The 24,949-nt window shown below is 43.3% G+C and overlaps 8 protein-coding genes across 13 annotated transcripts; 2 read left to right on the forward strand and 6 right to left on the reverse strand.

The window, feature by feature from the left end:
* Positions 1-3,183: 3,183 nt before the first annotated feature.
* Positions 3,184-4,919, reverse strand: LOC138131280 (GTP-binding protein Rheb homolog). The gene has a single exon (XM_069048206.1). The coding sequence runs from the start codon at positions 4,500-4,502 to the stop codon at positions 3,957-3,959; it is 546 nt and encodes a 181-aa protein (XP_068904307.1). The 5' UTR covers positions 4,503-4,919; the 3' UTR covers positions 3,184-3,956.
* Positions 4,920-5,475: 556 nt separating this feature from the next.
* Mo25 (calcium binding protein Mo25) lies at positions 5,476-8,237 on the reverse strand. The gene is made up of 5 exons (XM_069048203.1): positions 7,606-8,237; positions 7,388-7,556; positions 7,173-7,337; positions 6,888-6,992; positions 5,476-6,797 (listed from the first exon to the last, which is right to left on the reverse strand). Exons 1-5 carry the CDS (start codon positions 7,992-7,994, stop codon positions 6,615-6,617), a joined length of 1,011 nt encoding a protein of 336 aa, XP_068904304.1. The 5' UTR covers positions 7,995-8,237; the 3' UTR covers positions 5,476-6,614.
* Positions 8,238-9,312: 1,075 nt separating this feature from the next.
* Positions 9,313-10,373, reverse strand: LOC138131279 (androgen-dependent TFPI-regulating protein-like). Its single transcript, XM_069048205.1, has 4 exons — positions 10,249-10,373; positions 10,026-10,199; positions 9,607-9,971; positions 9,313-9,556 (listed from the first exon to the last, which is right to left on the reverse strand). The coding sequence occupies exons 1-4, from the start codon at positions 10,255-10,257 to the stop codon at positions 9,376-9,378; spliced, it is 729 nt and encodes a 242-aa protein (XP_068904306.1). The 5' UTR covers positions 10,258-10,373; the 3' UTR covers positions 9,313-9,375.
* A 222-nt stretch (positions 10,374-10,595) lies between these two features.
* LOC138131278 (uncharacterized) lies at positions 10,596-14,333 on the forward strand. Its single transcript, XM_069048204.1, has 4 exons — positions 10,596-10,735; positions 10,784-10,900; positions 10,947-11,315; positions 11,362-14,333. Exons 1-4 carry the CDS (start codon positions 10,666-10,668, stop codon positions 11,628-11,630), a joined length of 825 nt encoding a protein of 274 aa, XP_068904305.1. The 5' UTR covers positions 10,596-10,665; the 3' UTR covers positions 11,631-14,333.
* Positions 11,671-14,214, reverse strand: LOC138131270 (sentrin-specific protease-like). The gene is made up of 4 exons (XM_069048195.1): positions 14,073-14,214; positions 13,940-14,019; positions 13,072-13,882; positions 11,671-12,746 (listed from the first exon to the last, which is right to left on the reverse strand). The coding sequence occupies exons 1-4, from the start codon at positions 14,162-14,164 to the stop codon at positions 11,885-11,887; spliced, it is 1,845 nt and encodes a 614-aa protein (XP_068904296.1). The 5' UTR covers positions 14,165-14,214; the 3' UTR covers positions 11,671-11,884.
* A 157-nt stretch (positions 14,334-14,490) lies between the features above and the next one.
* Positions 14,491-17,726, forward strand: Dlic (dynein light intermediate chain). 3 transcript variants are annotated; one of them, XM_069048198.1, is made up of 7 exons: positions 14,491-14,848; positions 14,902-15,092; positions 15,827-16,236; positions 16,319-16,548; positions 16,639-16,750; positions 16,801-16,983; positions 17,289-17,726. In XM_069048198.1, exons 1-7 carry the CDS (start codon positions 14,799-14,801, stop codon positions 17,547-17,549), a joined length of 1,437 nt encoding a protein of 478 aa, XP_068904299.1. In that variant the 5' UTR covers positions 14,491-14,798; the 3' UTR covers positions 17,550-17,726. The 3 variants fall into 3 exon arrangements, with proteins under 3 accessions (XP_068904299.1, XP_068904300.1, XP_068904301.1); XM_069048199.1 differs by having other exon boundaries at positions 16,801-16,950; XM_069048200.1 differs by lacking the exon at positions 17,289-17,726 and adding an exon at positions 17,054-17,255.
* Positions 17,727-17,775: 49 nt separating this feature from the next.
* LOC138131267 (glycerol-3-phosphate dehydrogenase, mitochondrial-like) lies at positions 17,776-22,022 on the reverse strand. 4 transcript variants are annotated; one of them, XM_069048193.1, is made up of 10 exons: positions 21,802-22,022; positions 20,642-20,766; positions 20,215-20,597; positions 19,504-20,168; positions 19,068-19,454; positions 18,810-19,019; positions 18,560-18,759; positions 18,401-18,499; positions 18,255-18,356; positions 17,776-18,120 (listed from the first exon to the last, which is right to left on the reverse strand). In XM_069048193.1, exons 2-10 carry the CDS (start codon positions 20,741-20,743, stop codon positions 17,986-17,988), a joined length of 2,283 nt encoding a protein of 760 aa, XP_068904294.1. In that variant the 5' UTR covers positions 20,744-20,766; positions 21,802-22,022; the 3' UTR covers positions 17,776-17,985. The 4 variants fall into 4 exon arrangements, with proteins under 4 accessions (XP_068904294.1, XP_068904291.1, XP_068904292.1 ...); XM_069048190.1 differs by lacking the exon at positions 18,401-18,499; XM_069048191.1 differs by lacking the exon at positions 18,255-18,356.
* Positions 22,023-22,169: 147 nt separating this feature from the next.
* On the reverse strand, positions 22,170-24,459 carry LOC138131272 (protein brambleberry-like). The gene is made up of 4 exons (XM_069048197.1): positions 24,036-24,459; positions 23,328-23,982; positions 22,884-23,273; positions 22,170-22,838 (listed from the first exon to the last, which is right to left on the reverse strand). The coding sequence occupies exons 1-4, from the start codon at positions 24,294-24,296 to the stop codon at positions 22,444-22,446; spliced, it is 1,701 nt and encodes a 566-aa protein (XP_068904298.1). The 5' UTR covers positions 24,297-24,459; the 3' UTR covers positions 22,170-22,443.
* Positions 24,460-24,949: the final 490 nt, after the last annotated feature.

Here is a 24,949-nt window from a genome sequence, read left to right on the forward strand (position 1 = left end):
TAAACAACCGATACGACCCCAGATTATCCTGCGGAATTAATTGAATCCGCTTCTAGCCCCGAATCTAGGTGCTTTACAACCGTTGACAAGTCAAGCATTTACAACAAAGAGCTCGATAGTCGGGGTTCGTTAAAAATCTGATTCGAAATGCCACCATGTCGCCAGCTGTTCCTCCAGAACGCATCGCTTCTTTTATTGTCCGATCGATCGATTGCATCGAAAAAAATTAACCACCCGACCGGAACATTTTACCCAAAGCTGCTTCCCGTCTTTATTAAATAATAATCCAGCGTTGCGCGCCGGAGCGATCTACACAACGACCCAATTAAAGTGTTTTAGTAGAATGAGGGGGTGCAATTTCAAATTGCGCGCTTGCCGACTTAACCTCAAACGTCACATGTCACTTGTCACCTCCAACTGTCACTCTTGTCAGTGGAGTTTTTGTGCCGACGCCGGCGTAATTCCCGTTCCTGGGCCCAGATATCAAGTTCGTGTTTGTTTAGTTAAGGCTTGTTGTTTTGTATGCGGCCTGATCAGGAGAAATCCCCGTTCCGCAGGGGTTAAAACCGGCTCGCCACGTGCGCCTGACGGATGCAGCTGCTCGTCCACTTCTTTCGCTCTTCCTCTCCGTGCAACCGTCAAATGCCGACACGAAGGGACGCGATGGTTGTTGTTCACCCCTTTGTCACGACGGCACGTGCGATCCGCCAATTGCGACTTATCCAGACTGCCAAGGTCGTTAAAGTGGATCAAGACGCAATAAGACAGGATTTAACGAGCGCACGCAACGGCCCAGGAATAAATCAAGATCGTTATCGGGATTTTTCTCCAGATTTCGGGTGTTGAATGGCTTTTTAATTGGTCACGCGCATTGACGGCTCTTTAATGGTCAGATTGTGGATGTGACAAGTCGCAAGTGTAACGGGACTTATCAAAAATGCGATCTCGGGATGCGACGAAACTAGACGGGGATGAATCACGGGGGCGGAGCGAGAACGGTCGGACCCAGACATTCTAGTACGTATTTTATTAATTGTTGCAAAGAGGAACCCCCGACAAGACAAATCCACGTCTATTCATTTGTTACATGCTCTCAAGTACACTGAAGAAATCGCTTAATCTGTCCCCCACACGGAGCGACAGATAAAACGTAATTGTTTATTACAATTGTTAGTCTTGTTTAGGGTACACACAACTCCACAGGAAATATATTGCTGCAGTAACTCTCTTCTTATGAAAATTCCAGTTTCGCTGGTTCACTGCAACTTCATGACGTCCCCATTTTTAAAATGAACAAAGTATGGAAGAAGAAAAATTTGCAAAAAAAACGACAGGGTTGTAGATTATGGAGCGTAGTTCCTCTTGTTTAGATCTCCTCGTGCATAATAAATCACTGATCATAGACCATTATGACGTCATAAATCTGCCAGCTCCTCAGTAAAATCTTGCGAGCAGCTTTTCTAATTAGTCCCCCCGGAGCACTTTCCATAAAACCGTGTTAAAAATTAATTAAAACGATGGCAACAACGGAGATTCCTGTTTAATATGTTGCACGTTATCGTCGCCATGATCTCCGTTTTAGTGCTTATCTGGAGACCCATTCATTTTTACGGTTGAGCTGCGAGTGTCCATTCATTACCGAACCGGATTATACAAGAGTCGTACATTTTTTAGGCCTTTCCGATTCAAGAAACCGGTGTGTTATTATGAATATACCAGAATGACTACGGGGCGAAAATCCGGTCAACGCTTACAGGGGTTCCGGCGGGTTCAGTGACTCCGAAAGGACACCAGTCCTGCGGTGGTACCACTACCGTCTAATCGTCACGCTCGATTATCAAAAACCAATAACGCGCGATTCTCGCCAATAAATTACGCCGCTGACGTACGAGGGGCTCTGGGGTTCGCTCTTCCGAATGTGAGCCGCGTCCAGACTCGCAACTCTGGTTTTGTTATGCGTACGGCGATTCGCACGTTTCCTGTTGGAAATGGTTTTATAATCATCCACGTTTCCGCATGACGGAGCGATCTTTAATTGGAGTTCTCGTGTGTGGATGTTCCGGTTTTTTCGTCGGGAAATCCTCGTTTTGGCGACGGCTTAATACGTGCGGACGTAAATTTAAATCGCACCGGGAAGCCGTAAAATTGTCGCGTATTGATGTCCCCGCAACTCACGAATGCGAGGAGGAATCAATCGCACGCGCTCGACATAATTGGCTGGTTAATTAGTGGACATGCGTTTTATGCGTCAGATCTTGATCGAATTGCGTCACAAGGAACCTACGCAACGCACGTTTTCGCAAAAAATCGACACCCGATAGATAATTGGAAGAAGTAATTAGGAAGCGTCGCGTGCGTACTGTCAACAAAAAAAAATTGGTGAGCTCGGGAGGGTGAAAGTGCGAAGGTCCTGCTACTTATGCGAGAGTGGGATCGCGCGGCGGAGATTTCTTGTGAGTGGCGACCTCTGTGAGTCTTGGGCGGTACTGGGTTGAGCGCTGCACAAATTCGTGATGAGTCAAGGTGGGGTCAAGATTTTGGCTCGCTCTGTACACTAAAGAAATTGAATTTGTCTGGTGAGGAGCCTTTATCCGCAAAATTTCGTCCTTTATTCGCGCCAAATTGAATTAAAACTCCGGCGAATACCTTGATAACGTATTTTATTTGTGAACGGGCCGAATCGTATAACTCCCCCCTTAATAAAATTTCCGGTAATTGAAATACAATAAAATCGATTGGTTTTATCGCCGCGGCACAATCGCATTTCTATTCATTTCGGCAAATTAAATTGGGCCATCTTGACTGAGCAATCGGTGGATTTCCCTCGAAGGTCGAACGAGAAAGTTTGACCGTGAGGTTGACAGTTATCGGTCGAATCAAGTTACGACAGTGCTTGCGGTGATCACGTAATGAGAGAGTGCACACGTGACATTGGGCAATGTCGCTGGGAATCCTCCCAGATAAGCAAATGGAAAACCCACGAATGTCTCTGCGGCCTTCCCATTGACCAACAACAAATCACAACGCACAATGGGGCATTCAGGTTCGACGATTTCGCCCATTTTGGGATAATTTCGCGTGTGAACAAGTTCACTGGGGAAAATTAACGAAAATTGGTTCATTTCCGGCCGGAATTACTAGGTGTGATGCATTTGCGTCACGTGACCCCATTGACCTACACCATAAAATAAAGTATCCAATTTATTTAAATTTCGTATATGATACATTAATACAAACAATTTTACACCACAGTAACAGATGAAAAGAAGTATATATCATAGAAAAAAATATATGTAGGTCTGCGTGTCCGCACAGGAGCGATATTTTTTAATCGAACGATCCCGGCCATTGTGTCGAAAAATTCGTGGACGACGAAGTTGTCCCGGGCGGAGACGCCAAACGGTGGAAATCCAGTCGGGAGGTCCGATAATTGCACGACTTCAGTGATGGCGGCCCCCCAACGTAAAAATTGATTTACTTATGTGTAACTAGAGGAAATAAATACAAACAGAGCTAGATGATAACACTTAAAATCTACGATTTTATGTATAGTTTCACCCCTAAGTGGCGCTAATCTTACGAAAATATGAAATCTGTCGCCCAAGATCTTTGTACAAGTCTCGAAAAGTGACAACGCGCTTGCGCGCTTTAGCCTAACTTGTCTGGGGTTGCAGCGAACGCAGGGGGAAAATCTTCCTAAACTACAATTATTATCACTTACGCTTACGCTAAGAAAACTTGGTTAATGAAAATGACAAGAGAAATATCTCGCACATGGTGCACCTCAATTAATCATCGAACAGTATTAGATAAGTGTTTCTGTATAAAAAATATAGATACAAAACTATGCCACTTTTGGTTAAAAATGATATAACAATATTACAGGTAAACCGGTACAGTCTTTCGCACATTAATTTACTCCTTAAGTTAGCTAAAAAGACAAGAATGAGCCAGAGTCAATTGATGGTACAGTTGGGCTTCTCATTGCTGTCGCCGCGCTCGATGTCGTTCAGAAGGGTCTGAAAGACTTGCGAGACGGAGACGTTGTGCTTGGCGGAGGTCTCCAGGAAGGTGGCCTTCCACTTCTCGGCCAGCTTGCGGCCGTCTTCGGCGGGGACCTCCCTGCAGTCGTACATGTCGGATTTGTTGCCGACCAGCACCGAGGGGAAGTAGTTCTTGCCGGTGATGTCGACCAGTTTGTTGTAGAGCGCCGTCACCACTTCGAACGACTTCATGTTTTCGATGCTGTAAACGAGGACGTAACCGTGCACGTCCAGGCTGTACTGCGAGGGGAACATCGAGAACTCGTCCTGGCCGGTGGTGTCCACCAGGATCAGCTCGTAGTCGGTGGAGTTGATCCGCAGGGACTTCTTGAAGGTGTTCTCGATCGTGGGGTCGTACGACTCGAGGAACTTGCCTTCGACGAACTGCATGCTCAACGAGGATTTACCTACCGAACGGTAGCCCATCAGGGCGATTTTTCGCTGCTTCGGGGCAGGCATCTTCGCCTATTTCATTACTGGACTGACTCGATCGCACCTGGCACGTTTTTCGTTATTTTTGACGCACACGAACACACTAATTGGACGTCCTTTTTTATTTCTTCATTTCGTAACAGCCTTGTCGGGGATTACGCAATTATTAAGCAGGGAATTATTATTGTTTTTATTTCTTCACACAACATGGTTCAACATTTTGACAGCCATTAACGGAACAAAGTTCACTGTCTGGCACGCAAAAACGCACCGCCAGGACCACGCACGACGTACGCACAAACCAACCCCGACCAGACGATAAACAATTCGATTTCAGTCATAACACGAATTAACACGTGAATTATTTTTGGTTTGGAATACCACGCATTTAATTACCAACAATGGCGGGACTTTCGTCCGGAAATGTTGGCGACACTGACCACCAGCACCACCGCCAAATTTAACTCGAAACTCTTTTTCTCAAGTTCCAACCACAAACTCTAACAAAAACACAATCTAAAACATCACAAATATTCACACATCAACAAAACATCCACATCACACAACACAATAATCAAACAAAAACGTTCAACTTGTTCGTAACGTACAGTGTTGGCAGTCCTGCATCTCAGATGACAGTTTGTGATTCGAAATTGTTTTGTTTACGTTTCTGACGTAGCGTTAACGTTAATTACTTTACCAGCAATCAAAAAAAGCTGGACCAGTTCAATTGTGTAAAAGTGATTATTGTCTAGTGTGTAGCGACGGACAGATTGAGTGGAATAAAGGAATAACAATACAGAGGAGACCCAAAAGTAACGCTAGTTTTGTTGCGAGAAACTGCGCCATCTGTTGGATGGCTATCGCTAGTTTTCAGGACGCCATCTGTTGAGCTGATGGGTTAAAAAAGTCGTAAGTAGTTTGTGGATCGTGTTGAGGTAATGTTTTGGGCGGTGATTTGAAAGGGAAGTGAGTTACGGGGTAAAACTGAGAGTCGAGATCAGTTAAAAGAATGTATTGATTCCAATTTCGGTGTAAATCATATTATAATTTAAAATAAATACAATAAAATACATATAAGAAATAACTAAAGTCGTATAGAAAATAAGATAAATTTGGTTTCTCTTTCGAAACGGCTCGCTAAACTTTGTGTTTGAATGCTTGAACAAGTGCCTAAGAACTTTATACTACGCGCACCTCCTGGAGTGAAATAACAATCCACTTTACTTATTCTTTAATTCCTCCAATAAAAATTCTTTTTTATAAAACTATTAATTTTAATAAGATTTAGAATTGTATTAGGTATCCTATCATTTTTTTAAACTTTATTAAGTATGCTAAGAATAGATCTTATTAATAATTAGAGCCGTCCATCGACAGTGTCACTGCGAGAAGTCCAATCGGAAGATTGCGTGGCGCTGTCCCGTGGACGGTCGTTTAATTTCTAATAAGATTAATTGTTTTAAAACTACCCATAAGCATTTATAGGCACCCCACTATGTTTTAATTGAATTAATGGATTTACAGAATTCATTACTAAACTAGCTAACAACTAGACTTACTTTACAAAAACAAAAAAAATACACTTAAGTATTCAGTAATACAGAAATTATTGCTACAAGCCGAAAGAAACGATGAGATAAATAAACGGGGGGCAAGGAGCTGTGGAACAAAACCCAATCGGCAGAACAAATTATTTCCGGTTTGATTTAGGCAATTCAGTTCTTGAAACGGTTTGTTCTGCGCGTTCGATAAATTATACACTTAACAACAATCGAATATTTTGTATAAATATATTACTATAAATACACTTAGTATATTTGTTTACCTATCAAATGAAATCGAAATATCTCGTGTGTTGGGTTGACCGCTAACGAAAAAAAATCACTTAGTACATTACTGTCAGCTTTATTATCGATTGAGCACTAGAAAAAAGAACTCAAAGTGGATCACCCGACAAGTGACGGAAATCAATCAGATGGAGAGACTAACCCGGTTACGAAAATTTAAAACAATGGACGTCAAAAAATTTATAATAAAAACAAATGATATGGAGTCCATGGGGGTTTTTTAAATCTTGGTAACGGCTGAAATTAAAATACATTATATAACAATAATATTAAAATATTAGGAAAATTGTTAATGCCCAGGCATCGGCCTCAGTTCTTTAATTTGCCTAATGAGGTATGCTTTTTCGTCGTTGAACTGTTCGTCCTCCGCCCTGTCTGTGTGGAACTTCATGAGGAAATCTACTAGTTTGTCCTGGTTGCGGAGCAGGATGTCCAAGATCGGTTTCGGTTTGTTTGGATTTGCCACAAACACCTGTTAATCAAGGCCGTCAGTCATCCAAAAATTTTGAACAATGACAGTTGACAGGTGCACCTTTGACACCAAAGTGGTGTTAAGTATTACCTTGAAAACGTGGAAGGCTTCAAATTGGATGTTCCTAGATCGTTCCTTAAGCATATTCATCATAAGTTTAAGATTGTCTGGGTTGGATATATACCTCGTCATCACCTGAAAACAGCACAAATGTACACACTTTTGGGACAGCCTATATACGGATTTTAAGTTGGCGCCACTGCAGGGCTAACGCGAGAGAAACTGACCTACAAACTTATCCGTTGATATAATTGTTACGCAAATGACTTCCTAGATAAAATAGCAACGCAGATTAGATTACAAAAGGTGACTCACAGTGAAATTATGCCTGTCAAGGAGCAACTCGCCGAGCAACTTCAGACTTTGGCGGCGTGTAACGTAATTTTCCGAATTTAACAGGCGTTGGTAATGGTTGAAGACCTTGTCATAATTAACTTCTAAGAAATCAGCACATAAGATTTTGTGACGGGTCAACAATTCCTAAAAAATATCAAAAATAAATGCGTCGTCGGCGCCACCTACGCCTCTACCTTAAAAGTAGAAAAAGCATCTGATGCAATATCGAAAGTGGACACTTCCACGTATCTGAAGAAATGATAAAAATCGTCGGAATATAGCATTATTTTGGCCAAAGCTTCATATCTAGCACACTCACGCAGCATAGTTCCACAATTAAGGGCGATTTCTTGCAGTTCATACCTAAAACAATGGGTGAGATTCTTTGGATGATGTTGCTTGGTGCACTAACCCAGTCATTAAAGTAAACAGAATTTCGGGTTTGGTACAAATGTATTCTACAGTAGGCGATCGAGTCCCGATTTGTCTACGTAAAATATTGTTAAACACTTGGGCCACATCTTTCTTCCCTTCGAAGTCGATTCGATGCAGGTTCTGTATCAGCAACAGCAACAGATTGCTGTTGTACAGCTCCTGGGCCAACTGGGCGACTATTATGTCTGTCTGGGGCTCGGCGTCGGACGTACCGTACAGCATGTTCTTGATCAAAACCAGGTTCTTGCTGACATCCTCTTGAGCTTTCTCAGCTTTCTTGTCGCCTTTCTCCAGCGAGTTCACGGCTTCCTTCAGGGCTTTCACGATGTCGGTAGGGCTCTTTTGCGACTTCCCGAACAAAGGCATTTTCGAAATGTTATCGTAGATTGAGGAGAAATTGACTTGACGGAGTTGCGTTTTGATTGGGTTGTTTTCGATTTTTGTTTGGTTGCGGTCAAGTTTGAGGACGATCTGGCGACCTTCGTGGTTTGTTACACCGGCGAGTATCAAAAGTTCACTTTATACATCACAAATTGTTTTATTTTGGTTGAACTGGTGCGATTTATAGACACATTTGACAGTACGAGACATAAGGATCCCAAGACAGTTTTTATTGGACCTTCAATACTGCCAACGTAAATCCGACAGCACTCGATTTAAAAAAGTCGGGTTTCCACGGTTTGCGGTTTCTTAAACTGGATTAACGCGCAGGTGGCTGCGTTACCGGCCGGACGTAGCCGCGCCAACGGTTCAAATTAGACAATTCGCAAACACCCCTAAACCAAATCGGCAACAAATCTAGTCTAATTTTTTTATTTCATTCAAAAAGCACCACCAAGACTCGTACACGTTGCAAATTGCGTTTCGCAAAGTATATCGAAGAAACTGCGTTTCAGATTCGAATTTTTATCATAGAATTAGTCCCACACAACTTGTTAATTTATTTGGTAAACAAAAGAATTAACTTTAATTCACAATTACGAAGAAAATGTTTTTTAATTGAGCAAATTTGAATTAATAGCTTGCGGTAACTGAATTTGTTTTTTAAGTAGTTTCATGTTGTTTGTTTTGTAGGAGGCTCTTTCTCACCCTGTATTGATTTTACAAAATACAACCACCACCTACTGGAGCGTCGATTCGAAGAACCGCCGCATTTAAAATTCTTATCAGTTCAGATAAAAACCATTCTGTTTTTATCACCAAAATTACCCAGTTTAAATTTGAAACGTAACAAACTTCCAGTAATTGTTTTTTTTTTAACAATTTAACATTATAATTATATAATTTGATTTTGTATAGCTCAAAAAAGAATCGTATCTCACTACTACTAGTCGTACAAAGTTGGGTATATATACAGATCGTTACGTAACAGTTATTGGGGAGGTATGATGCTTCTCGGGTAAATGACCCTCAATACGAGAACTGTCAACCAATTGTCTATGAATTATAATTCAAGTATATTGTTTAACTTTATGTGAATGTCCCGTAGAGGCGGCTTTGACCTTCCTTTTTGTTAAAATTATTTCGTAGGTGTTGATAATTTTTTTACTTTACCGCTTGAAGATAAAAGACCTTCTGGATCAGTTTTTTCCTGTTCTTTTGTTATTCCACTTCTTTTTTGCTTCCGCAAAACTGTTTTACTTTTGACGTTCTTGTGACACACCAAAAGTAATAACCTCAAGTCTAAAATTTGTCTTGCATTTTGTTAAACACTTTTATTTAATAATCAATTATATTTTTCAAACAATCAATAAGAAAATTTTGTGTCTGTCAGCTGTCTTTTTAAATGTTGCAAGTAAATGCCCACGTACAGAAACACAACCGTCATACAATACAACATCTCCAACAACAGAATCCTCTGGAACCACGAAATAAATTTAAAAAGTGGATACAACCAAACGTCGTGGAGAAAGTAGACCGCAATCAGCCTAAAAATCAAAAATGAAACTCTTTTAGAGTTTCATACAAAACTACTCACGCAGTTTGGTAACAAACCACAAATGCAGTCAGTATCGGAAGCGCCTTTTGAAACTCGACAATGTCGTAGTCTTGTTCTTTTGGCAGATTAATTTCGATTATTAGCGGGACCACTACGAAGGAGTGGACACTGTGAGTTATCCAAGCCGGATAGAATTCGTCCAAGCTTTGGGGAAATACAAGTTCTCGGTCCATCACGTAAAGAGACCAAAACAACACACCGACGAGCACAGTAGAAGGAAAGACGATCGCTGTGAAAAGATAATGTCTGACGGTGGTGATTATTTTGTTGGTGAGAGTCGACAGTCCGGTCAGGATTGTTAATTCGTCTGCAACTGCAACGACGAGGAAATAAACTTGACCCGACTGGAACAGATTCAGGTATTTCAAAGAGAAAAGATGGAGAAAAGGGTTATTTACAAAGTTCCATCCGGTGAAATAGAAACCTCCAAAGTACTTCAGGTTGAGGAATTCCTCCGACGTGGACGAGCTGTTGCTATAAATAGTGTCGTACGTTTTCGATATGTAGTAGTAGAAGACTAGGATGGGGGTGTAAAGGGCCAGCCCGATGTATTTTTTTACTGTTTTATACTTCTGAAATAAAAACGGAGTTTAAGAGAGTTGGCGTTTTATTGATATGGACCTCTTCCATTGGGGTTCCGGGGCAAAAAGGCTGGCTGAAGTTACCATCATAGAAGCTTAACTTATGGTAGAATCCAGAAGAGACACTTGAGAATTGTGAGCATTCTTTTGGGTGGTTTTTTGAATTTACATCACACGGGAATTTGGAGTTTGTGATGATTTGTCAGTTGTCACAAATGACATTTTTTGACGACTTGTCGTCCACCATTGCCACACTTTTAATATGGGTCGGTCGTATTTCGCAACCTTTTTAAATGATCAGAATTTACGACTGCGTGGAAATTGGGCCAGGAAGACTCCGTCAACGAAAGACAAACAACAAACAAGCGAGATATTTTTAGGCGGAAATTACAAAACAATCCGATAGACCTAAATCGTAATCCAGACAATATCGAAGTGCTGGTTCCCGTTGTTCAGGATGTTTCACGCCATCGTAATCATCAGCGCAATGATTTGGGTTGCAGATTTCGAAAGTGCACCACCCCAACGTGAGTAATATTTGTTTGAGTGACCAATGATAAAAACAGTTCCGTCAGTGGCAGACGACACCGCCGAAGAGACGCAACACGCAATTTGCAAAATAATCACCCGGGAGGTCCAAACTTCCGCGAACGCGACAGTCAAGAGACAACTGAAAGGAGTCTGCACAACTAGTGAGTCCCAATTGTTATTCTTCGTTTATCGAAGTATCCGTTTCAGGGCAGATTGAACGCAAATTTGTACAACTCGAACGCAAACTGCTCTCGGAATTGAATTCAATCAAAGCGATGTTGACCAATGAGCGTCCGATTAGCGTTAAAACAACAGACTACGAGTACTTCAGTTACGATGAAAATCTAGCGGAGAAAAGCTTGGGCAGCGCTATCGATGAGGATAGCATCGTCAGCGTCACAGAAAGCGTAACTCGAGACTCTTCGTGGGTTAGAACAGAAATTGACAAATTCAACAACACTGTCTACACCTTGAAGAGCGAAAAAGTGTTCACCTACTATTGGGAAATCTCCCAAATTCGCGCAATTTTCCGCAAACAAGGAATACACATCCGAAGTCCAGACTTTTACGTTCTTGGTAGGTGTGCACTAACGTCTGGTTTATCGTCACTTGATTTTTGCAGGTCATCAGTTGTGCTTGCAATTGTACCCGAACCATTTGCACTCGGATTATTTGGGCATCCAGTTGAGACCCAGCAGTAATTTCTTGAAGAAACACAAGTTCACGATTTTGGACCGGTTTGACAGCAGTAAAGACATCAACTCGCAGACTTTGAACGGGGTTGGTACCTACGAAGGGGTCTACAGGGTGCCCTATGCAAAACTAGAAGAGCGACACTATTTACACAACGACGCTGTTATCATCAAGGTGACGATTTATTTGAACTCTTAATTTTATCCTGACACCCTGCAGCGCAACTACGAAAAAAAAGTCAATAAATTATTGTTTATTTCAACTGAATTCACGAATTATAGTAACAAAAAGGGTTCAAATAAAAAAGTGTTTTTATCACAAAACTTATAAGTTGAAGGATGATAGGTTTCTAAAAACTACACAGATCAGCGTTTTCATTATTAAAAAGATTAGACACTTAATGGAAAGGATTCTTTCACTGTACAATAATTTCATACACCAATTTAAGACATTTATTGTATCAATAGCTGTCCTGTTAAAATCTCGACCACCATTTTTTTCCTAAGGTAGGGCATGTCCTCCTGTTGGAAAGTGAACTTGGCTTTCCTCGTCGCGAACTCGGCAAAAGTACACGAAAACATGCCACAATCGCTCCCGTTCATCTGTTGGGGAATATCTTGCACGTTCTCCAAGACGAAATCCTTTGTACTGTACGGTTCGTTCTTCTTGTCTTGGTGCTCGAACTCGAGGTAGCCTTTCAGCGCGTTGAGACACTGGTTGTTGGACTTGCCCATGCTGTCGTAGTACTTAATGGTCCTCTCTTTTAAGTTGACGATGGCCATGCACCAGTGCATGCCCAGATGTATGGGCACGCAGATGAATTCGTACGAGAAGACGTCCACCTTCCTGGTCCAGCGTTTCAGCGATTCGGGTCCGCTCGTCGACAGTTTCTGGTAGAAAAACGTGTTCATGGCGTAGGCGCGGGGCCACTTCGAGTCTGTTCCTCTCTCTATAATCAGGTTCATGTAGAAGTTGATTACGTTGTCGTTCAGCCAGTTGAGACCCGCCAGGGTCTGGATGTCTCTGCGGTTCACGTTCAGGTTGAATTTCTTGGTGAGGACCTCGTTGGGGTCGCCCGAGAAGGCCTTCTTCACGGCTCTGAGCTGTTCGTCGGAGAGAGGGGGCAGCTCCACCTCCTCCTCCTCTTCGACGATTGGCAAGATTGTGTCTTTGATCGCCAAAGAATCTTGGACCTTCTTCGTCAGAGATTTTATCAACATGTCTCGGTTGATCTCGTTCAAGGCGGACGAGTTCTCCGTGTAGGCTTGGATTTCTTTGGATTTATCTTCCACGAACTGTGCATGCTTCTTGGTGCTGAAAAAACATTCGCGAAACTTAGTTGTCGGGCTTGGGATCGGCTCAGATACGTGAAGAAGTAGCTGAAGAGGATCCCCATTTTCAAAATTTTCGCGAATCTTTGGCGGTATTTTGACAATTTCATAGTGATAATTTGACATACCAATAATTTGACAGAGTGAATCGAAATGTCACCGGTGTCGGTGTTTACTCTGCGGTTCGCGCCAACAAAAACACAACAAAGAAACGTCACTTTCGCCAAAATACTTTCAAAACAAAACGATTCCCAAATAAAAACAATCGTTTTCTTTCTTCTTTGATAATTTTTTTTTCTGATACTTACAAATCATTGAGCCACTCGTGGCGCGCCGCTCTTGACGTGTCGATCACGGCCTTCAGACTGTTCACGGGGGGCACCTTGATGTCGGGCTTGGGCGACGGCGGGCTGGGCAAGACCTCCACGTCCGAATCGGAGTCTTCGATGACCAGAGTCTCACTTTCAAAATCGTCCAGAACCTTGATCACCCTATCTTTCGTCGACAGTTTAGTCTTGTTCTCATTTGTGAGATCGACGACATCAAAAGACTTCTGTTTGGGCGACTTGGACATCTCGACCAGCCGCCTCGAACGATTGAACATCGTACCTATTGGAGTCCCGTAGCTCGACGAGCTGTTCATCGTACTGTTAAACGAATTTTGCATCGCCAGATTGTCTAGTAACATCTGATACTTTTTTTTGTCATCCAACCTAATCGAATAGTCGAGGGTTGGCGAGGCCATGCTGCTGTTCAGCGACGAACGCGCCGATCTTTTCGGTGTTATTTTTGATTTGGGCTTGGTGCCGTTCTGCATGTTGGGCGATTTAGTAGCGAGCGGTTCGTAACCCGACGTAAATCGTGTAATATACTCTACACCAGTCTTTTTCGCATCTAGTCTCTTCTCAGTTGTGCTCTTTATTGTTTTTAGGAAACTTAAGTCGTCATTGCCGTTCACTTTCAGTCGGTTTTCGGACGATTTCCGATCGCGCGGCACTTTTATGTCTATCGGTTTCGTGACTGGGCGAACGTCTTCATCGTCGTCGATCACTAGCGCGCGTTCGGTGCTGTTGAAGGGGCGCAGAACTGACGTTCTCAGCGGTGATGCAAAGCAATCATCTTCAAGTATAGATTTTTATTTATTAAAAGTCAGTCAATTATTCACGGCTTGCTTACCTTCGAGAATATTGTTGGACATTGACGATAAAATCTTTCTGTGTTTGGGACTTTTGAAATGGGAAAAACTATCTGTATTTCTACAATGAGGGATTGTAATTCGATTGATAGTAATGAAAACCGGTGTGTTTACCTGCGTTTACGGGAAAGCTCGCTCGAATTAGGCAATTCGTTAGGCGGAAACCAGCTCCTAACGTACTGCAAAATCGAATCAAACATCTTCATGGGTGACCGTTGTAATTAATTTGTACAACATTGAAAAACTGTACAGTCAGTGAGAACACCACAAGCATTCTTCTAAGACACTCATTTTCTGCAGTTTATTAAATTATTAAATAATAAATAGACGTAATAGAAATTGGAACGTCCAAACTTTGCTGCCTACTGTCAAAAATGTCAAAAGTCTGGGGAATTTTGGTTTTATTTTGACAGAACGCGCCATCTGTTTAAACAGCTGCAGAGTTATCTAAAGAAATAAATTGTAGTTTGCACAAGTTTATAACCGTAAGAATAAATTTTTGACTGCAAAATTCTGTTGTGCGTTAATTTCTTTCCCACAAAGAAATTCACTGTGAAAATGTCCATTGTTTGCGTCTTTTGTTACGTCACTCGTTGAAGTCGCATTAAGCCGTAATTATAAGTTCTTTTTGCATTTTTTTTGTTTTTGGTGCACAGTTGCTTGCAATACAAGCGCAAATAATTTAAGATTAAATTAGAATTAGGTTTTAAATGCTTCTTTAATTTTTGTTCGTCTGGTGACTCACCAAAGTCAAGGTTGTAGACGTCAAATTACTAGTCAAATGTCATTACTGTCAGTGTAATCCAACAACCCGTTAGAATTTTATTTGAAGAATTAACAATGCCGGAAGAAATATCAAAAACCGCTGATGACAGCAAAAAGAATCTTTGGTAGGTTTATCGAGCAGTCCGCCGCTCCGAACTCTCATAACCTAACTTTTCAGGTCTCAGATTTTGAGTGACGTCCAAAATAATGGCAACCCCAAGTTGCCGTCGTGCAAGCAAGTACTGGTCCTCGGGGACAACGAATGCGGGAAGACTACAATAGTAGCAAAACTTCAGGGCGTGGAGGATCCCAAAAAGGGGTCAGGATTGGAGTATGCCTACATCGACGTCAGAGACGACTACCGTGACGGTTTGTACAATTTTATTATTCATCAAAAATAATTTTGAAATCTATTCGACGTGACGCGTCACAATATGCGCTCAAAATTTGCGAAGGAATGGCGACGGCCCATTTTCTTTCGCATATGGGCACCGACACATCTGTCAAATTGGGCATGGTTTGTTGTGGAACACAGTGATCTGATAGATTTTTGTGGTTCAGGCGAAAGCGGTATCGTTGCGTGTGTCCTCGAAATCCAGTCAGACAGAAATACAAACATTCATCACCAGGATTTTTCTTGTAATAAATCTCATATAAATAGCTTTGGGATTTGTGTTTTATCAGACCTTTATCTGTACACTCGCTCAGCGGAATCTTCCAGTAAAACACAGTTCTTTTCGCACTTTTGAAGCAACTTTCTTTGTGATTTTCGTTGAGGTGCGCAGCATAATCAAAAATGGAGTCACACCATTGACACAGTTGCCCCATCTGACGCGGATTATTCGACTTTTTCAGACATCTGTATCTAAAACGTAAACAATTTGTAGACAGTTAGTAAACAAGCAATGTACTCACAATAGATTCGCATCAGTCGCACCGAGCGTGTCCATTGCTTATTAAAATCTGCGGAGAAAACTTTATCAATTTGTTTACGGATTTAATCAATTATCTGACTGATTAATTTTCACGGGGCTTCCCGATAAGCCTGACCCCGCATTGTTCCTCGTCGAATACTTTCAATGGCGAGAAACCCCACTTTTCAGACCAAACCCGCCTGAGCGTGTGGGTCCTGGACGGCGATCCGGGCCACAACGACCTCCTCAAGTTCGCCCTGAGCGAAGAGACATTCCAGCACACCCTCGTCATTCTCACCGTAACCATGACAGCTCCCTGGAGCATCCTCGAACAGCTCCAGCACTGGGCCTCGGTGTTGGCGGATCACCTCGACAAGCTGAAGGTGGACGTCGACCTGCGCCAGAGTCGCCGCCAACACATCGTCAAGATGTGGCAGGAGTACATAGAGCCGGGGGACGAACTCGACCCTGCTTCGCCCATGAAGCGGAGCTCGAGGACTTTCGGCGAGGGCGAGGACGGCTTGGAGGACGCGACCTCGCTGCCGGAGGGCACCCTCACCAACAACCTGGGGCTCGACATAGTCGTGGTCGTCACCAAGGTGGGTTGAAGGAGGGGGATTTCAAATTATTTCGCTTCAACGAAACGAAGTTGAGGCGATCTTTTAATGGGAACGTTTCCAGACTGACTACATCCAGACTTTGGAGAAGGAACAGGACTACCGTGACGAACATCTGGATTTCATGCAACAATGGATTCGGAAGTTTTGTCTTCAGTACGGAGCCGCTCTGTTCTACACCAGCGCCAAGGAAGACAAGAATTGTGATTTGCTCTACAAGTATTTAACGCATCGTATTTACGGGTTTCCCTTCCGCACACCGGCTTTGGTGGTAGAGAAGGACGCCGTGTTTATGTGAGTGGGGCTCTAAATCGAATTTCTGATTCTTATTTAGAGAATTGTTTTCTATTTTGTTTGATCGTTTTTGTATTAACTCTTGTGTAGACCGTCGGGATGGGACAACATGAACAAGATAAGAATTTTGTACGAAAATTTGCACACGTGCAAACCAGACGATTATTTCCGAGACATTATAGTGCAGCCAACCACGCGAAAGGTGATTCAGATATTTTTTAGCCGTTTCGTTTATGTAATTAACAATCGTAGACCATCAATCGGGAAACCGAACTGTTGGCCGAAGACGAACAGAACTTTTTGGGGCGACAACAGCAGATCCTCTTCGCCGGCGGGAACAATCTCCCGGGTCCAAGACTGGGAGAGTCTCCGATCAGGTCGACACCTCTAGGAAAAGCAACGGTAAGAACCTCAACTCAAGGCTCTCCCAAGAAGGTAAACTCGTTTTTCCAAATTTTCCAATTGTGGCATATGTTTTTATTAATTTCATTTTTGGTAACCGCAGCATACCCATACATGTTTGGTTGGTTTGGTTTAACGACTAACTCGGTAACGATCACCCCACGAGACGCGCCAAAAATCGGCGAACGCAACCTCAAGACGATCACGATCACACACTGTGCTTCTGTTTGTTTGGTTCTTTGCGTAATTTCGTTTAGATTTTTTGTTGAGGTTGTGTTTTTGGCGCGACATTTTTTCAATGTTAGAGTCGGAGCAGAGTTGATGTGGACGTGTTCCAGCTGGACGGTTCGAAGGTCGTGAGTTCGCCAGGTGGCGAGGGCGTCCTGGCCAACTTCTTCAATTCGCTGTTGCACAAGAAGACCGGATCGAGTCCGGGGAATTCGCTGGTTAACAAGTCGGGAGGACCGGAATCGCTCAACGAGAAGGCAGCTATGAGGTCGGACGCCGCAGCTGAACTTGACAGACTGGCCAGGGGGGGCAAGAAGCCGGGACCCTCGAGCGGAAGCGGTGGTATTGATTTTAACGCTTCCGATTGTTAATTTAAGTAAGCTGCAATTGATATTCTTGTTATAGACGTGGTCTATTTTTTTTACAACGTTCTGCGATATAATTTAACTTGTAGTTTTATTAACTTATGGAGTATTTTTTTTTCACTTGAAGTGGCTAATCAAGCTTTAACTATCGTTTCCTTTAAGAAATAAATTCTCTTACGTCAACTGTCGTTTCCGTCAAACTGTGTCTAGGGTTACGTGAAATGACGCATCATTTTTTTTTTCAAAATACGTTTATTTTAAACAATTTTAGTCACTACCATAAAATAAATTAACATTTTAACAAAACTGGACTTAACCTCATCTCGAATGAAATAATTTATAAATAAATACGGTTGACACTGAATCACCTGAGTATAAATTGACGTACGTGAACCATTCACAAGATTGTATTTTTTCATTATTATTTTTTAATTTTAGCCGTTTACAACCCACCGCCACTGCGCTCTACCGAAATCTTCTTTTTCAGCATTTCTTTCTCGTGCTTTTGCTCTTCCAACTCGGCCATTCGGGCGAATCTGGAGTACGTTACGTGACCAGATTTGATAGCCGACATCATCTAAAAAAAAATATGATAAACCTGCATTTTTTTTAATTAAAAAAAAAACTAAATCGGTGCGTGGAGGTGTGAGTGGTGAGCTTGTTCAACAAAAACAAAATCTACACACAAAAACTGAACGTCTTTTGTCAAACCTGCAAATACTCGTCAAGTTCAACTTGTCCATTCATGTTTGTGTCGATTTCTCGGAGAATTTCGTGAAGCTCCTCACCAGGAACCTCCTTCTCACCATGTTGCTGTAACAGTACAAAGCAATTAGATGAGTGTGCGAGTGGCTCACCTGGAGGTAATCAGCCAATTCCAGTTGGCCGTTGTATGTTACGTTAATATCAGACAAAAGGGTGTGGATCTCGTCGTCTGTTACTTTCATACCTAGGGACTACAGAAGGAATTAATTGTCTGGTAGGGTTGTGCTCTACGGGATGCGCTAAAAACAAACCTTGAGACTTCGCCGGATGTCGTTGATCGAGACGTATCCTTTGCGGTCTTTGTCGATGATCTGGAACCTCTTGATGTACAACTGGATCTCTTCCTTCTTGAGATTGATCGGAATCTTGTCGCGACTGGCACGATTCACGTTTTGGCCCATTTCGTTCTGCAAAAACTCCGACGCTTGCTTGTGTTGCTTCTTCTTTTCATCTGAAATCTTGATATTTTCACATCTGGCCGATAACTGCTCCAGTGACTACCTTCAGACCACTCCAACTCTTCGCCCATGATGTTGATGATATCCGGCAGGGCTTCTTGCGCGGCTTGGACATTCAAGAAAGCCAATCGAAGCCTCCTCGCTATCATATCTACCGCAGTCGTGGCGTACTCCCTCACGCCGTATCGAATCTCCGCATCGATGTAGGGAAACTCGGGGTGAATTTTCTTGCCAATGATGGGCCACCGCTTGCCTGTAACAACCCATTCAGTCTATTTTTCCCAAAAACTGAAACAATTACCTGTGAGAGAAGCCATTTTCGCCACCGCGAACGCTCTATCCCCATAGGACTTCGCTAAGTGTTGAGCAACTTCGCACTCTAGGCCAAAATCTTGCACTAGGCGAATGTACATGGTGGGGGTCCACCCGTGGGCCCCTTCGAGCAACAACCCGTCAGTCTGACACGTTTTGTGGGTCGGTTTTAGGCCGCAGGCGGCGATTGCCGCGTCGATCGTCTCCTCAGACATGGCTCTGTAAGTTGTCCATTTACCACCAGCGATTGTAACTAGTTTGCTGTCGCTAACGTGAACTATATGGTTTCTGGCAAGTGATTGCGTGTCGGGTTTATTAGGATCTGAAACTAAAGGCCTGATTCCACTCCAGGCGGACAAGACGTCACCTCTGCGGACTGGAAACTAAACGCTGTACGAGTGTTGAGTCATGCTTACGCAACTGACCTTCAACGTCTGGATTGAGATAATTCTTAACTTCTTCTAAAATGAACATGATTTCGTCTTCGGTGGGTCTGGGGCTGTGGGTGACTTCGCACGGGAGATCGGTCGTACCGGCGATGGTCTGCTTCTGCCAAGGCAAGAAGAAGATGACTCGCCCGTCGCTAGTCGAGGGATCCAACAAGCCCATCTGTTCCGGACTGTAGTACCCGGGTAGAGTGATGTGGACGCCGCTACTGGGGGCACAGATCTCCTTTACTTCGGGGTTGTCCATTTTCCGGATGGAATCGGTGAAGGGGCCGGTCGCATTGATCACACATTTTGCAGGTACGGTCCACTTGTTTCCAGTGAGCTCGTCTTTGACGTGGACCCCACACAACACCTCTTTCCCTTCGGCGTTCTTTTCTTTCATCAGACCAGTCACGGAAACGTGGTTGGCGACAGTGGCGCCATGTCGAGTCGCGGTCAGTGCCACAGCTAGATTCATCCTGGCGTCGTCTTGTTGGCCGTCATAATAGACAATAGCGCCGCACAATCTGTCGCCTCGCAACATGGGGAACAACTCCAGCGCGTTCTTCTTCGACAGAAGATACGAACTCTTGAGGGTCTTGCTTCCGGCGACGATGTCGTACATCTTGATCCCCACCCAGTAGTAGGGAACTTGCCACCACCTACAAAACCGTGCCACAACTCGTCCCATCTTGCTCTTTTACTCACGTGTAGACCGGGAGCATGATGGGGAGAGGATGCGCCAGATGCGGGGCCGAATTCAGCATGCTCGCTCTCTCGTGCAGCGCTTCTTTCACCATCCTGTACTGCTCTATGTCGAACTGCATTATAGCCTTCTGCAAGTACCGCACCCCCCCATGTATCAACTTGGTGCTGCGACTCGACGTCCCGCTCGCGAAGTCGTCCGCTTCGATCAGCGCGGTTTTCAGGCCTCTGGTGGCGGCGTCCAGCGCGCATCCAGCTCCAGTAGCGCCGCCGCCGATTATCACCACGTCGAAACTGTCGCTCTGGAGCGACTTGATCTGTTCCTCTCGCGTGGGCAACCCGCGTTTGGCTTTGGCGGGGCACCGTTGAGCATGCAGTGCGCCCATCTAGAAATCAATCGATTAAGGCATTTGCACCGGGTCAGGCTTACTCGTCTGTCGTGGCCGTCCGTCAGGAGCAGGTAAGTCGCCAGGCCGGTCCCCGCAGTCACCGCCAGCCCCCCGATCGCGATTCTACCAAGGCGCGAGGCCATTACTGAGGCTAGTTTATAACAGGCTAGAAAAATCGCAGCGGTAAGAAGTTTGAATTTTGACATTTTTGGCGTTTTGGGAATCTGACAGGAGGCGGCTAGATCGAGCTGATAATTATTTTGCCGGGATATCGATTCTTATGGAAATTTGGGTAAATATTTGGTCTCACATAACATTTGGTCTGTTTGACAGAACATCGATCATCGATGCGGTTTTGTTACGAGTTATCAGAATGACACTCTAAAAAAAATGGTATTGATAAGAACATTATAGGTGTAATTATTACGTTTGTGTTAGATTAGCAAAAAGTAATTACGCTGACGTCATGATGAAGCGATTTTTGCCAATCCTATTACCAATCTGATCTGAATGTTGCACAAATTTTTCAAGGACAAAAAAATTCTTAAGCGTTATAAAGGAAAAAAATTAAGCCCTTCGTCATTATACCTATAAATCCATATAGGTAATGTAATTTCCTTTTTTTTATACGAAATCTTTGAACTGGTATGTATTTACAAAAAAAAAATATATTGATTTGAATGTCGCCAGTATAAAAATACAAAACGAGTACAGTAATATTAGAAGCGACATTAATTGCAGTTGAAGACCTTGTTGCGAAATACATACCTTTCGCAAGAGCACATCTTAGCGGAAATGGCAAACTGTTTACATAACGTTAATCCAAATTACTATTTACGTCCAAGAAAAAAAAATATGAGTCACACGTTTGCATCATTGGATTATTTTTTTCTAAACGTGCACGTGGATTTTGCAACAATCCGTAATCTTGAATTTATTTTTATGAAAAGTATCCTGGATAGTGTAATAACCTGACGCTCCTTTATTATGCAAAGTGTGATGAAGGTCGTGTTTTCATTGCGAAACGCGGAAATTTAATAAATTATATAATTCCCGTCAAAACACTGTCCATCATGCTTGCAAAAAAATTACATGCTCGCATTTGCGAAATTTAAAAAAATTAACGCGAGCGTGAAGATTGTCACCCTGTGCAACCCCCGCGGTGCCGTCGTCACCGCCTCCGTCTCGACGTTCAACTTACGCCCCCAGTGAAGAAACACAGTCCATTATCCCCCTCGCGGTGGTCGTAGGTTATGTAAAGGTGAAAAACCAACACACTCTGGCACACTTGCGCGTCGACTGAACCAGTGCGGTTCGTGGCGCGAATTCGCGCGATTTATAGAGTCAACAGTGCTATCGATCTTATCGCCCGCACGGCAACGCCACATGGAGTGATCCTTCGTGGATTTTTTCCACGATTTTTTCCGGTGCACGCCACCGAGTCGTGTTATCAACTTGTTTGGGCTTAGTGCCAGGTGTCTTGAACAATAATAGCACCAGCGGAAAGGAATCGCGATGCAGCCGCAATTATAAACGATTCGATGCGGGAGGGGCGGATCACACCAAAACTCTGTTGAGAAAATAATTTATTGTGTCCTGTCCACTTGTGATGTAAAACATGTTACTGTATACAGTTGTCTTGTACTTGAGCGTTATCGAAACTAAATTAAAGTCACCTCGACTCAGTCCTATTCTAGACTAGAGTAAAAAAAATTCCATTACATGTAGAAAAAATAAATTGTTCAGTTCGATACTTATTCTAAAATCATATAAAAATGATGGGATAAAATTAAAACCTTATACAATAAAACAGCCGAGACGCGTGGATTATCACAAAAAAAAATCACTCCATCACAGAGTCGCCCCCTTGATGCCTGAAACAATAATCCCTCCCTGGCAGACTTGACAGTTTGCACGGAGTCCCCACTCTAGTCTTAGCATGACACACCCCTCTGCTACCTCCGTTTATGATCAGAGGCGTCGTGCTCCTGGACCTGGCCCTGTAAAACCCACTCCGCGACAGCGGCGGGGTCGGACTACCTAAACTGTTCATATTAAAATCATCCTCCATCTCACTTGTATTTGTACTTATTCGATCAAAATTAGTTTCGCGAACCGGCGTCTCTCTCTTGCTCAGAACAGGACTTTCTCTCTTGCTCAAAACCGGACTCTTGATCCAGGGTAAAGCGTGGCGCACGCTGGACTTGAACGACAGCGCCGACAACAGAAGTACTTGTCCTGAAAAACAAACTGTTAAGCTGCCAACGCTCGTTTCGATCGTACCTAAAACAAAAGTCAGGATGGTCGCGGCCAACGAGAGTGGTCCCATTTGATTGTCGGTGCCCCACAGCGCTAGAGCTAGATTTAGTGGGGGCAGAGTCGCCACGATCACTCTCGTGCTGAGTCGCGCTGAAAGGAAGGCGCAAGTGAGCATCGAGATCAGCATGAACGCCGAGTGCCAGATTATTAGGTAGAGGCGCTCCACGGCTAGATCGGTCCCTCCTAGAGCCGTGGTGAGCCACGCGAGGCGCTCCTCTAGCGCCTGTCTGGTGCCCCCGACTAGACTCACGAGATTGTGAACGGTCTTGTTCACTTCGGCGAGATTTCTCAGCGTTTCCTCGTATTGGAGCTTGAAATTTTCGTTTTGTTGCAAGAGCAACGTCGACGACTCCTCTGCAAAACCGCAACTAAACATCAAATTTCATTTTTTTTTTTTAATGTAATTACCGATTCTCTCAAAAATCGCGTGCGCTTTACTTTGTATCGCGATTAAATCATCGAGCAACTCTTGATGATTCTGCCGACTTTCCCCCGCTTGTTCCTCCAAGTTTCTACTTGAGTCCTCCAACTTCTGCTGGATCCGGTGGGTCATCTTCACTAGCTGATTGTGAGTGTTCACAATCAACTCTTTCTCTTGCGCCAATTTCTTTATATTGTCTTCCAACACCAGCTGCCCGTGAAACTGCGCCATCTGTATATCCTTCTGCTGATTGGCCAGCACAGTGTGACCTTCAGTCAATGACGTCAGAGTGTGTTCCGCCATATCTTGCAACTCGTGCTGGTTCTCAGCGATTTTCCCCAAAGTTCGCAACTGATCCTGCGCCGCGTCCATCAGACGGTTGACTGTGTGCTCAGCCAAGCCCCTAAACTGCATCTGTCTGATTGAATAACAGACCGCTTTTGCTCGGTTGCTCATCAGATGGTAGCTGGTCCAGGTGTCTGGGTCCATGGTCCTGGTGCAATCCTTGATGGTCATGTCGTCTGTACAGGGAAATATCTGGCGACCTTCGATGTATGACTGACAATTCAAAAGGTGAACGGCCATTTTTGCCAGCTGCTCGTCGTTCATCTTATCACAATCAGCCTTCAGCTTTAAGACCACCTGTTCAAAATAGTGAAATGGGGTAAAGTGGTTGGATTGTGATAAATATTTACCCTTTGCTGGCAGGAATCGAGCTCTGATAAAGCAACACCTGTGAGCTTCGCGGCTTCCGTGATGAACTTCTCATCAACTGTGGACACTTCATAGGGGATTCTTTGTGTGAATTCGCCACTCACCTCCGTTTCTGGTTCAGTGGATGTAAAATAGCTCCCAAAAGCTTTTACATAATCACTGAAACTTGTTTCAACTTGTCTGGATTGTAATAAACTTAAAATCGTCACGACGGCCAAATTTGCGCCGTGGTTGAACTTCATCTTGGGTACTAAATAAATAAATAAATAAATAATGACTAGCAATTTCAAGTGATTTTAACGGAAAATAAAGCGTGAGAGCGCGCTTTTTATCACTAACTTTAAATTCATTATTGACAGATGTCAACTGTCAGAAGAAAACCGTTACATTTCGCTTTCGCAGCTGGTTGTGTAATTAATTTGTTTTTGTTATCGACGCCATCGTGTGGAAGGTTTAGAAATTAAATAAATGGAACAGTCGTTATGTAATCGTTTATTTTCAGTTATAAATAAATAAAGAATGTTGATGTATTTAAAATCAATAGAAAACTTGCACAAAATTCATATGAAATACGCGAACGGGCGAACGCGACCTCCGTTTAGAGAATCCAGATTATTCGTCGGTTTCGGTTAAAGAAAATACAGCAAAAAAAGGCAGAAAATGCGGACTATTTCGCACCGTACCTTTGGGAAAACTCTATTTCTTCAACTTTCCACGTTTCCATTGAAAGGATACATGAAAAAAAAAACATTTTCATCTGGAAAATGTTTAATTTTTGAAAATACTACAGCGCCATCTACCTCAAAAATATGTTATCGTATTTGCGATAATGTTTTGGACAAAACTGATTTACTAAATACGTCCTACAACTAAATACGTCGCATTTAACAATTAA

The sequence above is a fragment of the Tenebrio molitor genome, chromosome 5, assembly GCF_963966145.1.
Source record: "Tenebrio molitor chromosome 5, icTenMoli1.1, whole genome shotgun sequence".
Taxonomy (NCBI): Eukaryota; Metazoa; Arthropoda; class Insecta; order Coleoptera; family Tenebrionidae; genus Tenebrio; species Tenebrio molitor.